Below are 16,777 nucleotides of genomic sequence, written 5' to 3'. Positions count from 1 at the left end.
TTATTAGAAAAGGGTCATATTAACACCTATACTTTCCATCCAGCAAAACAAAGGTTACCGACATATTTAAGGAAAGTGAACACAAAATGTCTGTGGATTGGTTTGGTTATGTCTACGCCGCCACTGTGGCCGCCGGTGGAATTATGGGATACGCAAAGGCGGGTGAGTTACGATCCTTCTAATCTTATTAGTTCCGGTTCTCACTGTCTATTGTGCAACCTCATTATTTCATAGGTTCTATTCCCTCATTGGGTGCCGGCCTGGCCTTTGGAGCCCTACTCGGCTACGGGGCCCACCTAAACTCTCAACAAACGCCCCGCCCCTTGCTTCAACTGGGCACAACCTTGTTCTTGGCCGGATTAATGGGGGCTCGATGGAATCGTTCCGGAAAACTAATGCCCGCCGGCGTAGTTTGCATGCTCTCCGTTGCAGCGTTGGTTAAAAATCTGGCCACCTACAATCGCCATCTAATGCCAACCGGCACAAAGGGTGCATAAAGACACAACCATCTGATGGATCCCCAAATGCTGGACTTGCCAGGAGACTTTTTTACCTTACTTCGTCATTTACATGAACATGTTAATTACCTTATTAATTAAGTACCTACTTTTTTGGTGATTGGAACTTTAGGATAGTGCTGTGTCACTTTCTAAGCTAGCGATAAGGAACTGTACTTGTTGGCTGCAAATACATTTTATCACCCATGCTGGACTATACAAAGTATTTTTGGCTTTTTTTTTTTAAACTCCAATATTGATATACGATTTAGTTGCATACTTTTAGGCATATGACGAACTCGTTTGAAAATAAATGTTTTAACAATTAAATCTTCATTGTATATATTTATTCTTAAGCTAATTTTTGTTTCATTTGTGTGTGTGATAAATTTACAGTTTCAATTATTATACGATGTTCAGTTAACTACAACTAAAACTTAGCTATTACAATTTTTTTGCTGTATAAAAAGAGCATTAGGCTAGGTAAACGTAGAGTGATGAAATCTTTAGAATTTGGACTTCTAACAAATTTAATACAATAATAATAATGAAATGAACAATTTAAGTTTTCTTGTAGGCAAAGTGCGGCAAGGTAAGTAAATAAACGCTTCTCAACCTTTCTAGCATTTTTCTAACAGAAAATGATAAATATTTTGTTTAGTAGAGAGTACAAATTATATATGTTTATCACATTGGAAATTGGGATTATTATTAATTTTCCTTTCGATTGATTTGTGGCTCAGAGAATAATTTAGGTTGTCTGCCAAAAGTGCGTGTGTCAATGAACTTTTTACAGAATAATATGTACTATTTTACAAGAATTTGCATTAAATTAAATTACATAATATATGCATGTACTGAACATAACAACCTTGCTCTGTAGCTAGAGTTGCATTTAACAGACAATATTTTAAATTAGTTGCGGCTAGAACTAACAACAAATCAATAGGTTTTCATACAGATTATAATAGTAATAAATTCTAGCTAAAAACACTTTTTAACTGCAAACATTTGTTCCAATTTCGATGGCAGTGACGTCTGCGTGCCAGTTCCAAACATTCCCCAATGTTGCTGCCTTGCACTTTCACTAGAACGGAAACAGCTTCCAGTTAACCACTGCGGAATGCGGGATCGGAACGAAAGCGGAAATGGAAAGGGGGAAACAAGAAGAAAAACACAAAAAATTAGTGATAATGGTAAAATACAATTGTGGTGGGGCGTGCAAAAATCAATGTGATAATATTGAATGTTTATTTTGTATTAAATTAAGAGATATTTTTGCAGACGCCGGCCATTTTGAATTATGTGGGTGGTTGTGTGGTATGTGCGAGTGTTCCATTCCATGCGTTTCCATTAGCCAAATAACTCTGTTTTATTTTTGCCATTATGCTGTCTTATTTTTAGTATGCAGAATGCTTCTTTCATTCCATGTCGTTCTTTCATAGCAAATAAATAACTTAATTGCTACAGTTATAGATGTTTTGATATAGTTTCTTTTGGTTTTGCCTTCAAACAGTGTGTATGCATGTGTGGTGGTGTGAGAAAGAGAGCGTTTATGTTTGTATGCTGGATGTGTGTGTGTGTGTGCATGTTTCAATGCCAATTTGTTTCTAAATCGATTTAACTGTTTACGTATGTGTGGGGCGAGTGTTCGATGCAATTTTGGAAAAATAGAGCGAGAGATTAACCGCGCATATAAGGAAAAGATCAGCTATGGGATACTGATCGTCGATTTTGATAGAGGGTGGTATGAGAGTTTATCTTCAAGCATGCTTTATGAGGTCTGCGGATGTGTGAATGCGAATGTCCTAATCGAGGTCTGTCTGCCTTTCGGAGACTTAAGATACTGAAATGATATACTAAGTTAAGTTCATGCCAAGATTAAGATTCAAGAACTACCATATGGACCGCTTTCAAGGCTGATCCGCACTACAAAGTTAAGTATGATCAATGCAATGCCAGATGCCAAATGCTTAAAATACGTCGGTAATCCATATTACGGCTAAATGGACCATTACTCATGAGTTTAGCACTTGCATTTCTTTTCGCCAACTTCAACAACCATTATTATATATTTATACTAGAGGGCAGGCAGCGTAATATAAAGGAATACTACTAAAATTATCGCGCATCCATGCTCTACTGTAAATCGTAGCGTACTTTAGGGCCAAGCTTTAGACTACTAGGGGAGTTAAGAACCCGATTTGAATGCTGTATTGGTTTTGGGCTTACCGCACGCAAGGATAACGAATCGTTAACGGTTTCGGGTTTCGTATCATATCGGTTTCGGTATCGGTATCAATTGGTTTACTTGTGGCATTTACTTGTGTGTGATGCGTGTTGCTTTGTTTAGTGTATGTGGTTTTGTATTTGATGTTGTTGGGGAGCCTTCGTAGGTTGGAGGTTCGTTTTCTCAAGCAGCTTTCTGGATCTGTGATCTGTGTGTTTCTCTCTGGCTAGCAGTAAGTAGTAGCTTATGATAGTTGGTATCAGGGTTTTCTGCCGCATCTCCAGATCGTTTACATGACTCGTGTTCGACGTATTAGTTTTTGTGTTTTGATTTTGGGTTTCTTCACGGTTTCCGTGGTGCTCGACGCACTGTTACTGTTGTCCAACACCGCTGACAGATTGTTTGTGGTGTCGCCAATATAGTTTGTCGCATACTGTTGCTGTTGTGGCTGACTACTGCTGTTACTACTACTGCTACTACTAGTTTTGAATGCCTTAATACTACTCCGAATTGGCGTACGTTTCAAAAAGGCGCTGCCATCTGGTTGCTGTTGTTGCTGCTGCTGCTGCTGCTGCTTGCTGGATGTTGCCGAGCTCACTGATGACGATACAGAAGTGGTTGTACTGGTGGCCGATCCACCATCATGCAAGGCTTGCAGTTTTTTAAAGTACGCATCGAGAAATGATGAAGTGGTTATCGGTTTGGCCGCGACCGTTGTTGCTGATGTGGGTGTTGCTGGTGTTGCTGATGTAGCCGATGTCTTGGCAGCACTTGTTGCTGCTGTGGGTGGTGTGGGGAACTTACGTTTTTGCCGCTCAATCGCTTCATTGCTCTGAATGCCGGCAGTCGCCTCGTTCTCCTCATCGGGCAGCCCATCCTGTAGTTGGTGCTGCTGCTCCTGGTTATGTGGCTGATGCTGTTGTCTCTGATTCTCGTCCTTGGCGTTCGGTGGCTGTTGTTTTGCCCCGTTGCTGCTGCTGCTGCTGCTGCTGCTGCTGGTTACACTATAATTTGTAAGGCGTTTTTGAACCAAAGGGATTTCAACTATCGACTGTTGTTGTTGTGACTGCTGTTGCTGTTGTTCTGGTTGCAATTTGGTAGCATGTTGTTGTGTTTGTAGCATGTGTAAATAGTATTCGATTTGTTTGCGTAATTCGTGTGTATAGAATTTGAATAGATTCGGTGTTATTGTGGTTGCTGGAGTGGTTGTTCTAGGCTTGGGAGTTGATGTTGCCACGGGGTCACCGTTGCTATTGCTGCTGCTGCTGCTGCTGCTACTGACGCTGCTGCTGATGCGAGTCGTGACCAGCACACCATTATCCTGCATCCACTGACGTTCGGGAAGGCTACGATGCAGGTAGCCAAAGGCTTTCGACTTGGGCTTCACTGTAGTTGTTGTCCTCGCAGTGGTTGATGTCGTGGATTTGGCGGTTGTTGTCGACGTCACAGCAGCGGCGCCAGCCGCAGAGCTCTGCTCGATCTTGTTGTCCTGCTGATTGGCTTCTTGCTCCTCGCTACTAGTGTTGCCCTCATCCTGATCCTCATTACTCTCAGTTTCGTCCTCCTGGGACTCGGTCTCCTCACTACTATTCTCAATATCCTCAGCTGCATCTTTCTTGTTGTTGTTTTTACTATTGTTGTTGTTTTGTTGTTGTGTTTTATTGGTGTTGGTATTGTAGTTGTTGTTGTTGTTTCGAATTGGTGTGTAAAGGTGTAAAAGTTTGTATATTAAAAATTTTGCTTTCAGGGTGTATTTGTGTACTTGGAACTCAAAATTTATGTGTTTTTCGTGTATTTTTAGTAAATAGAGAACCTTAGCTTACACAACCAAACTACTGGAAAAACAGTCTTGTTCTAATTAAGTTACCTATTTTACTGTACTCACTTGTAGACTAAACGATAGTTGTTTCCGTAATCGGGAATGATGTTCGAGGGCAGTGGTGTGCAGCGACCATCCAGACAGTGCTAGGGTTTGAAAAGGGATATTTAGTTACCAAACAGAAATTAGTAAAATATATATCTCTGCATTAAGCAAGTTGTTCTCTCGTTCTTCTTAGATGTTAGTTCCCCAACTACTTACATAACCATTACCGCAGGCCGAACCCTCGGCCGCTGGTCTGTAGGCCACACAGTATCCCGTCTGGGCGTCGAAGCAGAAGAGCTGGGCACACACTCGTTCGTCCTTGAAGCAGGCATACGTTCCCCGATCCCTGCGGCACTGGGCATCCAGCGAGAGCAGGGTTCCTGGCAGGGATCTACCCAGGGCGCTGTCCTCATGCGGGGCATTGTGCAGGCAGGTGGCCGTATCTCCACTAAGTAGAAGAAAAGCAAGTCATCAAAACATTTCAGCCCTAGAAAAAAACCAGCAACTCACTTGAGGAAGTGATGGAAGCTCTGCACCGTGCACGCGGACCATCTGAAGCCCCTCTCCGTGTGACGCAGATCGGACATGATGTAGCCATCCTCCCAGCGGCACCGCTGGGCCCCTGGTCCACCCAAGTAACTGGGCGGTGGCGAACCGTCATGAACGGCTCCCAACCTGAGAAACGAGCATGGGACACATTTTGATTGAGAGGGGGAAAAATGTTAATTGATTAATTGCACGCCGAATGATGTCAAACGGAAATGCAAACGAGTTTCAATGACCAGTTTACAGCAGCGGAAATTATTCATGTTTTTTATTAGTTTGGGCGCCGAACGAAATCCGAATCGGGGATTTGGGGCGTTAAATAGATTGGCTTTGATGGAAATAGTGCGGAAAAAAGGTTCCGTTTGGCTTATAAAGAAAGTGCAGAGAGCACTAAGTGTATAATTTTCAACAAAATATTATTTGATACTTAAGAGCGAACGTAATAGTTTTAATAGTTGTAGCTTTTATCTGTTTGAATCAACATTTGTTTTTCACTGCTTGGATAGGGTCATGACATGGTGTCTACTTACAGGTGTCCGACTTCATGGGCAGCCACGATAATGCCGCTGAAACCGCCGGTGTCTTCGATGATGGCCACGCTGTTCACCTTCTCCAGTCGCTTGTTCACCACGCATGCGCCACCGACGTAAGCGAAGCCTTTTCCGAAAGAAAACACACGATCGAAATTAGGCAATTAGTGGGTTGTTTTACTCAGTTGCATTTTCTTTTTTTTTTCTATTTTGTTTCTTGTCCAACAGGAAGTTGACAATTTTTTCGAGTCGCCGTCGCCGTTGCAGTTATTAAATGAAAAATTTAATTTATTTTTTTCGCAACTAAGCAATTTGTTTCTCTCTCTTCGCTTTCAAACATTGTATTAACTTTTTTTACATAATAACTGTAACCGCCGGGAGAAGCAGGTCGCTTAGTGGTTGTGATTTGATGTGATAGAGCAATTAATTAGTAGGTGCATTTTAATGTGTAAGTTTAGTCACAATTACCATCGCTTGGATAAAGTGTGTCCACAGCCCATAAAAGTTTATTAGGTAGCTTAATCGTAAGTGTGGCTTAAAGTAGACCAATGTTAGTAAGTCCGAAACCGTTTCTCATTATTAACATATTTTTATATTATAGTCTTTAAATATAGAATGCTCACGATATTAGCAGTTTCGCTTAAACTTTATTTTACTTTTATCAAGTTGATTGGCATAAATAATTTCGCATTCTCAACCGCTGAAAGTGAATAACCGATTTTTTGTTAACACATATTGAAAAAAGTTAAAGGTTTAGAAAAGAATAAAAGAATTCGAAACTCATGTTTTAATGCAAATATTACATGCAGGACAACCAACATTCTTCAATGAACTCTTGATAGCATTCTTCTTCCACAGATTCCCAATCTCAAGGGATCTCAATCTGCAGAGATTTCTGAAATGACCAATGAAAAGTATTTACACAAATAGAAGAAGGAGTAGACAGGACTGTAGAGTGAGAAACGATGAGCGCACACAGCAGCTCTACTGTACAAAAGGTAACTTTTGAGTATTTCCCAAGGAGAGAAGAATGAAAACTGTACAGTTTGAAGATGATTGGCAAGATGGCGCATGCGCAGCCATTTCCTGTTCTTGTTCTTCTTGCTGTACACAAGCCGCGTGCGACACAAACAAAGACACATAAATTATATAGTTTCCAGATCTCAGAGAGAGAGAGGTGGAGCAGCAGTACACAGAGACAGAGACAGAGAGAGAGAGAGAGGGAGCGAGGATAAAAATAGAGACAAGAGACGTGCATGAAATTCAATTAAATTTGCTTGATTTGGTTGATGATGGAGCGACGCATTTTTGGGTTCGGCGGTGGCCGCCTTTAATGTTATTTATTTTTAACGCGTTTGCTTAACTTCTGTGTTTCTTTTTGTATCATTTTTGCATTTATCTGTACAGATGTTGGCTAACAAATTGCCAGCTAGTGGTTGGGTCTTTACCTGCGGTACCGCGATTACATTCGCCATAAGCGGAGGTGCGACGGCACATATCGAGTCTGCGGGCGAAAATGGTTCAAAAATGCGTAGAAATTTTAGATTTGGTTTCTTTTTCGGGGGTTTTCAGCTTCATTAAATCAATTATCTCCTTGATCGATAGTTGTTTTGTGGGTTTGCCGACCTGCCCAATTAGATATCGGGCAATTGCGCACCAACTTATAGGGGCTGGTTGCACTTTTAAAGTCAAGAGCAAGAGAAGAAGTAGAAGTAGAACCTATCTTCGGTTATCCGAAGTCTAACTAACTAAGAAGTTTAGCATAAGTCTTAGGCAATTATATCCCATATATACTTTCAACTTTAACTGATTGGGTTATTTTATCCGTAAAGAGTATCCAATAACTTAGGCGCATAAACCACAATTAAATACTAAATCTTGATGTAAATATTTGCTATAACCAATGAGACCTTAAAGCAGATACATTAAACTAAATAAATCAACCGGTTTAATGCTTTATGGACCGATCCGCTACTCAAATTAGTTTAACGCTCCGAGTTTAGCTTTTTTCCTTTGCTTAAATGTTGTAAATTTGGTGTTTTTGTGAGTATGTGTGTGTGTCGTGTAGTTGTGGTAGTAATTTATCAAGACCCACACGCAATTTTAGTCAACTTTACTGGTTTTGTTTTAAGTGTGTCTTGTAGCTTGAGGTGCAGACCGAGAACTGACTAAATTATGTTAAACACCCGCAATGACATTTGTTCTAGTTGTGTTTCTAAGTGTGTTATGTATGGGTGTCGTGATTTTAGGTCTATGGTTTTATATTCGGAATTTCTTTGAAATCTGTTTACCCGCTGTGCCCTTGGTGCAACGACCTCCTTTACGCCTGCGACACATATCATACCTAGACACGAGTAGACATTATATATATGTATAGATTTTGGGGAAATCTTTGGTAAAGTGGAAAGGATTCAAAGGAAAAGATATAGGAAAACGCGTGGCTAGAAATCTGCTGCCGTTTCTGCAACGAGAGTACAAAACACAAGAGGGTAAAGAGGCCCACTCCGAAGCCCACTCACTTGGTTATGGCCACGGCAATGTCGTAGACCGGTAGTCGACGTTCCCGGAACAGATATTTTCCCATGTCCGTAAGAGCAGCAGCCGAATCGATGGCATCCCGACCCACTCGGTTACGTTCCAGATAGGGAGTGGCATCCCGACCCTGAAAAAGATCAAAAGTTGAAGGTTACTCGTTGAGGTTAGCAAAGAGAGTGGATAGTATGGGGTATTTATTTTACGTCAACACTTAAAACTAAATGGCAATGTGGAACTAACAGTCTTCCTTCCAGTGATCACTGCTAGTATCAAACATTTAAGACAATCACCGGGACTGACATTTATGGCTCGTAAAACCCGAAGCTATAGCCCCATTGAACCCTGTGACCCACATTAGAATACAGTAGGCCATCGTCAAGTAGTGAAAATTGCAAAATACTCAACGAAATCGCCCCAAGGAAGCTTTCAATGCGATGATGCAACTGATTTGGCATTTGAGCGAATGAAAAGAGCTCCGAGTGAAATATTTATGGCCCATTCGTCGGTGAAAATGAAGCTGGAAGCCAAAGTCGAAACGGAAATCAAGTGAACGTGAAAAACGTGCTGCTAAAACCGAGCCTAGCGATAAGGCCAATGCAGCAGATGATCGTCATTAGTTGCACTTCACAAAAATGTTGGTCGTTTTCATGGCGAATATTTTTCAGTATCGTGCCTATAACAATGGAAAAAACGGTCAGAATGTAGAATGTCATATCTCATTTTGCTCGTAATTCAATTTCTAACAAAACTGTGTTCACACCTAAAAATGGTAAATTTCGCCATTTTCCGGAAAAAAGGATGATGGTACCCCTTATCAAAAATGCGAAAAATGGCCAAAATTTAAAAGTTGCAAAATCAATTGGATAGTTAAAGAAATGGTCAGTTTAGGTCGTTAGCTGCTCAAAAAAGTTGTTCTTATATCTCTACGTTATGTTTTGACTATTTTACAGCTCGTAATGTTGCATTTTTGTTGTCTAAATTCAAAATCTCGATTTGTAAGTTTCCGTCTTAGCTTCACACAACTGTGGGTTTGTATCTGTACTTATAAACTTATCTTTCCCCACTTTAATCTTATTTTTCGAAGTATACAGATGATGATCAAGCCAAGCAAGCAAAGTCAAAGTCGTGTGGGCTTCCTCTGGAAATTCGTTGCTTTTTATTGTTAGGCTACCCCAGTGGAAAACCAGTTGCAATTGTGCGTTGCATAATTGGAGCTGCAGTTGTAGTTGCAGTTGCAGTTGCAGTAGCAGTGGCAATTTCATCAGCTGTGTATGCATGTATGTATGTACATCCGAGGGCAACTTTCAGCACTCGCAAGTCCAGCGATTCGAATGTACATAAGCAATGATATCGTGACCGAAGGGGCGTTTAGATTGGCCGAAGTGACAGCTACATAAATTAAAATAACACAATTGTCAATCACTTTGAGCCCTAGGCAAATCAATATGTTAATACGACTTTGGAGCTAATCTGTGTGCCCGGACCAGTTGCAGTTTCCACTTCCAGTTTCCACCGGAGGTGCAGGTGATAAAACCAAAGTTAAGTGACAAACCGCACTCGGTTGACACATTTGATTTGCAGCCATTTGCCATTTGCCAACTGGAAAACAATCTCGGAGTCGGAGATACTCCGTCTCTGAGCTTCGCTTGTACCCAAGCTGGCGAGCCGTAGTCGAAGTCTTTTGATAAATTACCAACTAGTTGGACAGACAGCAGATGTCTAGGAAATGAACAGAGTCTGACAAAGTGATCTAAAAGTCAGCAAACACCGTAGTTTTGAAATCTGTATATTGCCAAATGAGATGCAAAACGTATCCGCTCGATTGGGTGTATCTGTATCTGAGTCTGTATCTGAATCTGAATCTCTAGCCATCCAACATTAACAGTCCGCACTCGAAGTCTATCCGTTTCGTTTCTGCCTTAATCCCGTCCAACTCTTTGGACGATCTGACACGTTGATCATTTCAAAGTGCGGGCACGTCGTTCTCCCGAAAGAAGCAAAAATTCGAATTGATTTTTGGTTTCGGTAATTTTCGACAGACAAAACTATCAAGAATTTTAAATGCTTCGATTGTGGCCTTGGGCCAAGTGGGAAAGGCAACTGGCTTAGATTGGAATCCACCAAATTACAAATAATTATTGTGGAATTGCACTTTGAGTGGTTTATTAGAGCAGTCTCTGTCTAATGCTGAAGATGCTTCACTCAAGTTGTTTGCTGATGAGCTTGATTGGAGTTGTAACTTGTTTTGAAATGAATCATGGATTCAGTTTATAATTGAGAAAATATTGAGACTTTCAAACAATTATTTAGTTAGGGTTACGCAATCCGAGAAACCGCTTCCTTAATCCAGGCATGCAAACTAATTGTTTTGCGGCTTATTTCTTTGCCCAGATCTCAGCCTCTGCGATTCCCAGACTCGGCCATACACGACCATCAACGTCACACAAGTTGGCATGGGAAAGACAAACCTTAGACGGAGGTAGACCACCAGCAGACAGCCCGACAAATATAGTGTCTCCCAGGCACAATCTCCATAAGCCACTGGACCATGGATGACCTGGCACATCTTTGATTACGGCTTGCACAATTCAAGTGGTTACCCCAACGATCCAGGCCAAGCAAAAGGAAAAAACATTTGTCAAATAATCGGAAAAAAAAACGAAAACTTATCAGAGAAACTGTCAGTAGGACCTAAAATGCCAAAACCAAGCCACTAAAACCGGGACCGGTTTGCCTTTCCCCCAAAAGTTACAAATAAACTAAGGCGACAGTTTTGCAATAGCCTTTTGTGCGTAATTAAAAGCAAAACGTTATATTTTAATTTAATTTTGCAGGCACAAGTTGGGGCTCGGGTTTTCCAGCTCCTTTCCCTGGGCCGGGCATATAAATCTTGCGGCTAAAAAAGAAACTGTCAATGCAATGGCCTGTAATTTCTAGCATTTCGCAAGGCCCACTAAACTATCCAACAGGGTGGTGGACAACCGAGCCGACTCACACCCACTCGGACACACACACCCAGCCTTCTCCTTCCCCTTCCCTTTCCACCCTCTCCAATGACATACGCTTTGACTTTCGGCGCCCACACAGCGGATAAGTCGGACTTGGGCGACAGCCGGCGGATCGGGCCACCACCCACAGAGCCGACAGGCTTTTGGGTCAAGATATGGGGGATACTTTTCCTTTTCCAATACCCTGCCACAAGCTATATCAAGCCGATGAAGAAGTTGCTCTTATCGTATAATCAGTTCTATATAATTTTTCTTTCTTTCTGATCTTGAAGTTCTCTACTCTAGTTTTAGGGTTATTTATAAGAGTTTTTATTGTAATGTAATAGAAAATTGTAATTAATTTAGCATAAAATTATTAACAATAAAAATTATTCGAAACTGGCAAACATTTCTTCATCATCATCTCAGCTAATTCCTCTTGCTGATGAGTATCTGCTTTTGACATGTGAATGGACAATTATTTTGACTTGTTTTTGCGAAATCAAATAAACATTTTCCGAATATATGATGATTGTAGAGAAGATAACGTTTCTCTAGTATATATGTCAGTGGAATCAGGCAGTAGCCAGGCAGTAACGAGTTGTACAATTTTTCATAAAAGCCATTTCCCGTTAGGGTGTTGAAGTGCCCCTCGATTCCCGGCGACTTTTCCGGCTTTTCCTACAGCACCTCTGGCAAACATTTATTTGTTTGTTTATTTGTTTGCCTCGCTTCACGTTTCCATTTGCATTATTGCAATTTATGTTTGTCTGGCACTTGCATTTCTGGCTACCGGCACCGGCACTCTATATACCACAGGCTTATATGGATCAGAGTATGGATATGGATATGGTTATGGATATGGATATGGGTCTGGGAGTACGAGAAATGTGCCCTGGGGGCAACACCTGGCCTGCCCTATCCCGAACTTTTGGAGCCCAGCTTCGTTAGCCGAGGAATTTGTTATGACAACTTGCAAATATGAGAACTGACTGGCAAAAGGCAGTAAAATATCTGTTTTTTTCAGTCCGCTGGGTGTGTCACTGGTGCATTATTTGGCATTTCTGTGGCACTTTAGATAAAGTCGTCGAGATAAGAGCGAGTGGAGAATGTCGCTTGGCTGCTGAAATTGGGATAGCCCAATGGCCCAATAGTCCAGCTCTCAGTTACCAGAATTCTGGGGAGGAATGGGGAAACCCGGCTCTTTTCTTTGGCTCCACCCAAGCGGATCGATTAATCAAACGGGTGGAATTCCTTGAGCTGATAGCACCACGCAGGTGATCATAACAAGCCATAGATAGAGATTTATAAAGCCAACACTATATATCAGATCGGATCAGTTCAGCTCCGATCGGATCGGAATTGGCGTGGGGGTAGCTTAAGTCGGCTACCGACTTGACTTGAACCTTTATCTGTGACATTTAATTAACATTTTAATTAATTGCGGGCAACTTTCCGTTAGAAGTTAAACAACCTGCCCCTTTTGCCTGCTTCCCCCTTTGGCCTTCTGTTTGTGCTACAAGTGTCGAACGCATTGCCGCTGCGCTTGCGCCACACACATATTTCAATGCGGCCAACAGCGGCAACGTTGCGTATGCGCAATTTATTAGGTGCGTATCGTGTGGCGAACATGGAGAAATATGTCAAAGCTCGACGGGCTGTTACTTAGTATAAGGTTTCGCAGTAGGACTCTAAGACTCTTGCTAAATAGATTGTTGGTTTTAATTATTGTTGAAATTATCAATAAATCAGAAATTTATCCATAAAGCTAGTTGAAAAGTTTTGAAGATCTTTAAAGGCTGTATTCTGCACCAGCGAATACACCCTTTTCTACCCATTCGTACTAACAAAAAACCATTTAATATTCCCCTGGCAAAATGTAATTTAAGCGCTGGCCACTCGTTTAGAATTTTTGATTTAGCCAAGCTTCGCGTTTAAAAGTAACTGGGTTGTGGCACTCGATCGGAGCTCATTGTTCTGCCTCTGCGGAATGAAAAAATAGTGCTTTTAGCCCCGTTCGATTTGCAGTTTTTAACGCCTTCGGAGCCCAATCGAACACAGAAACAGAAACAGAACCCAGCCGAGTTACGCAGTTTATGGCTTATTAATGTTGCAGCGTTTTGTTGTCATTTTGTCGGGGCTCAAGTATTTATTTTTCGACTCCGAGCTAGAATCAATTAATTGAACAACTCTCGCAGATCTCGGCTCTAAGTAATTCTCTTAGTTATTTGTCAATGGGTGATTAATTTATGTGACTTGGGATTTCGTGCACTCGGTGGCTTTTTGTTTTATGAAATAAACGATTGGCTTTCGGTGTTTTGTTGCTGGCATTGGGGTCAAGTTGTTTGGGTTTTCCATACAAATTCGTACTCATATTTTATGGTTTAATATGTAAAGTGACCGGCACGAGCTCCTGTTGACCAAACAATCTATCAGCCCAATCTCTTCCGATAAAGTGACGCAAAAATCCAATAAATTCGTTTGGGTTTCTCGTTTTTCCATTGCGTCGACTTATCGGATATGTGTATCCAATAATTTGTTGCCCAATCCGAATTCTGAGTAATTACCCGACTTCCATTTCTCACTTGCCGGCAGCAACATTAATTAGCGTCACAAAAAAACGGAAAAATGCTTAGCGACGGATGCTAAGATATAGTGCATTTTGCACCTGAATCCACCAGATACGCATTTTAGCATCTGTGTGTGTGTGTGTGTATGTGTGTGGGCATAGAAGAGGAAGTCTGGTGTGTGTGTGTGAAATTGGAGGAAAAATAAGGAAAATAAAAAACATGCCAGCCGAAAAAATCTGATCTGAGTCAACTGCCGACTGCAGTTAGCGTGGCCCATTAGATTATGTAACCACGGCCAACACGCAGTTACAGCAGGCGCTGTTGCATTATTTATGCGGTCTGAAAATAATTTTTTTGTTTTTATTTTGATTTCTGCCTCCGCTGCCGCCGAGTTAGAGCCAAAAAGCCGGAGAGCCTGAGTGGCTGAGCGCCATAGCGCCACAAAACCAAAGCCAATTGACGTACTTAGGGTAACCCGTCGACATCGTTGTCTCCTCGATGTGGAGTTGTCGTGTGGGCAGCTAGCTTGATGCAACTGCCGCTGCAGTGCTGCAGGTGAACCACCAACATTTCCAAGCAGATCCCAAGCCGCTGTGCCAATTTTCCACTTTCTTGGCCCACTCTACACTCTCTCTCTCCGCTCTCTTGGCCAACGACAAATGGCTTCCTGAACTAACGCCAAACTGATTTGTGTGAGAAAGTCTAACCGAAAGTCTCCTCGTCTGGCAATATTGAGACGAGACAAAACGAAGCCACGATGCTATAATGTTGTCAAAGTGTTTTATGGTCTTCGCTTATGCAATCAAATTAGTTGAATGTTGATAAGTGAAAGATGTTAACAGCCATCAAAGAGTTCGCTCACGACAGCAGGCCTGGCTGTAGAGGAAGCGAAAGTCATATTTTTATGACCATCAATCAGTTTTCTTTTAAGGGTTCTAACAGACTTGCCTCTGCTGTTAAACTAATATTATTAACCTAAGAAAAAGTAACCTAATCCTAGCCACCTTTGAGCAGTTTAACCCAATTAACAGCGCCTTAAACCCATTCCCCTACTTGTAGAACCTTTTCAGGAAATCTTTGAGCTGCTACTAGGTTAAAGCCAACTCTTTTTGGCCAGCTCGATTCGCGTGCCCATAAAGTTTTTCTGTCGCTAATTTCCAGAAAAACATTTAGCCAGCTTTAAAAAGCCGGCACGAGCAAAAAACTTGTTAAAATTTGTTGGCCTAGCTTTTTGTTTGGTATTGCCGAGCAAATAACCAAATTGATTGTTCACATTTTTTCTAACGAATCGAAGCGCATGCGTTGCATGTTTTTTCTGCCAGTTTTTCCCTGCCAGATTCCCAGATCGTGACAGTTCATTTGGAGTTGAGTTGGCTGGGCTAGCTCGCGGCTACCTGGGTTCGAAGGAGAGCTGCCTGGGTTGGCAAGACCCATTTTGGCCAGAGGTTAAAGTTTAGCTTCCAAAATGGATTACTCAATTAGCCAAATGAAAGTTGAATTGCTGCGATTGTGTAATGATCTTGGCTAGAGGGGTATGCAAAGGAGCTTGATTTTGGGTACATTTGGTATGAAATAGGAAGTTGAGAGGAAATATGACTAATATTCTCTTTATAAATGTATATAGTTGAGTTTATCTTAACTTACCCTTGAAATGATGATGCCTGCAATGCTGATACGTATTCTTGGACCCTTCAGCAGGCGGTAACGCAGATCGACTCCGTTCCAGAATGAGATGAAGTAGCGCTTGACCTGGCGTAGAAAAATAAGTAATGTTAGCTCAAGACTGGATACAATGCACGTTTGTCTTTGTCAGGCAGAACCATCTCTAAAAGGCTTTCATCTGAGCCGCATCTCTGGCTCTTCTAGGTATTTCTTTAAAGCTAGAACGCACCCAGTTCAGGCAGACAAATAAATCTTGGAGGAGAGTGATGTGCATAGCAATTAAATCATGTGTTTCGGCATCTCTCGGGTGAGGAGTTATAAATAAAGAACTTTACCTGAGCTGTGTTCAAGAACTTTAGAGTTTGGATAAGACTAATAAATATGGAAGCCAAAAATGATTTAGCTGCTGGAGCTAGTTTTCTGAGAGAGTTTTCCTGGCCAAAGTGGCAGCCGTTGCTCCAATAAAATATATTGCCTTAATAAATCCACAATTCCCCCAATAAAAACCCCTTGGGGACTCGAGTCTCATTCACAACCAGACCTATCTATCAATGCGAACACATGTCTCGGCTCGCATAATATCTACACATGTAGTCGGCCAGCGAGAAACCAACAAAAAACAACTTTTACAAATCCTCAGACTTTGAAATCCCCTCCGGGTTGGGTTGGGTATCGTATCGGCGGTTTAGTATCGAGCCAAAAGTCTGCACACACGCAGAGACAATCCCAATCCCAATTCCAGCTGTCTGCAATTGCCGAAACAACTTCATTCAAGCCAACGGCTTTTAATTTCTTTTTCCCCATTTTTTTTTTGTTAAGGCCCTGTCACGCACACGTACCTGCAAATTATCGCCGCCATGCAGCCTATAGCCGTCGTAGTCGACGATCACCAAGACTTCGGGATAGATGATGTACGGGGCCTGCCGGCGGGATCGAGTCCGGGATTCGGCCACTTGGGGCTCCGTGTCCAGGGCTCCTTCGTCCTCGTCGTTTAGGTCTTCGAAGTCCGGACTGCTGGGCGCACTGCGGCGACTGCGGCTCTGGCGGCGCTGCAACCTCTCGAGCTTTTCGCTGGCCGCCAGATCATCAGGTTCCATGAAGGCTACATACCCGAAAATAAGAAAGAAATTAAAAAATATACGATAACCGGAAACGGCGAATTAAGCTAAAATTAAGCAAAAATCGAGTGGTGGAATGTCTTTATTATGACATAAGAAGCTGGCAAGTGAGGTAGCCACTCATTTAACTGTATTGGGTATAATTTTTGGGGGCATTTCGGCAAAGCCGACAGGCGAGTGAGAAATTCCAGGCATAAAATAAATAATTTTATAGTGATTATCGATGGAATTTTGGCGC

At 41.8% G+C, this 16,777-nt stretch overlaps 2 protein-coding genes across 7 annotated transcripts in view; one reads left to right on the top strand and one right to left on the bottom strand.

The window, feature by feature from the left end:
- The first annotated feature begins 12 nt into the window (after positions 1-12).
- Positions 13-723, top strand: LOC108107340 (transmembrane protein 14 homolog). Its single transcript, XM_017214832.1, has 2 exons — positions 13-162; positions 235-723. Exons 1-2 carry the CDS (start codon positions 87-89, stop codon positions 495-497), a joined length of 339 nt encoding a protein of 112 aa, XP_017070321.1. The 5' UTR covers positions 13-86; the 3' UTR covers positions 498-723.
- Positions 724-829: 106 nt separating this feature from the next.
- Positions 830-16,777, bottom strand: part of LOC108107337 (venom metalloproteinase 3) — a 46,175-nt gene continuing 30,227 nt past the window's right edge. Inside the window, exons 6-15 of one of the 6 annotated variants that reach the window (XM_017214824.2) lie at positions 16,261-16,523; positions 15,404-15,508; positions 8,187-8,329; positions 7,959-8,011; positions 5,668-5,794; positions 5,102-5,266; positions 4,808-5,039; positions 4,613-4,692; positions 2,730-4,358; positions 830-1,613 (exon numbers count right to left, since the gene is read on the bottom strand). In XM_017214824.2, the coding sequence (XP_017070313.1) occupies positions 3,017-4,358; positions 4,613-4,692; positions 4,808-5,039; positions 5,102-5,266; positions 5,668-5,794; positions 7,959-8,011; positions 8,187-8,329; positions 15,404-15,508; positions 16,261-16,523 (2,510 nt within the window). In that variant the 3' untranslated portion in view covers positions 830-1,613; positions 2,730-3,016. The other 5 variants (XM_017214825.2, XM_017214826.2, XM_017214829.2 and 2 more) reach the window with 5 other exon arrangements.

Source organism: Drosophila eugracilis, unplaced genomic scaffold, assembly GCF_018153835.1.
Source record: "Drosophila eugracilis isolate 14026-0451.02 unplaced genomic scaffold, ASM1815383v1 contig_1765, whole genome shotgun sequence".
NCBI classification, from domain to species: domain Eukaryota; kingdom Metazoa; phylum Arthropoda; class Insecta; order Diptera; family Drosophilidae; genus Drosophila; species Drosophila eugracilis.
The sequence above is the reverse complement of the archived record's forward strand: the minus strand, read 5'-3'. Positions and strand labels throughout refer to the sequence as shown.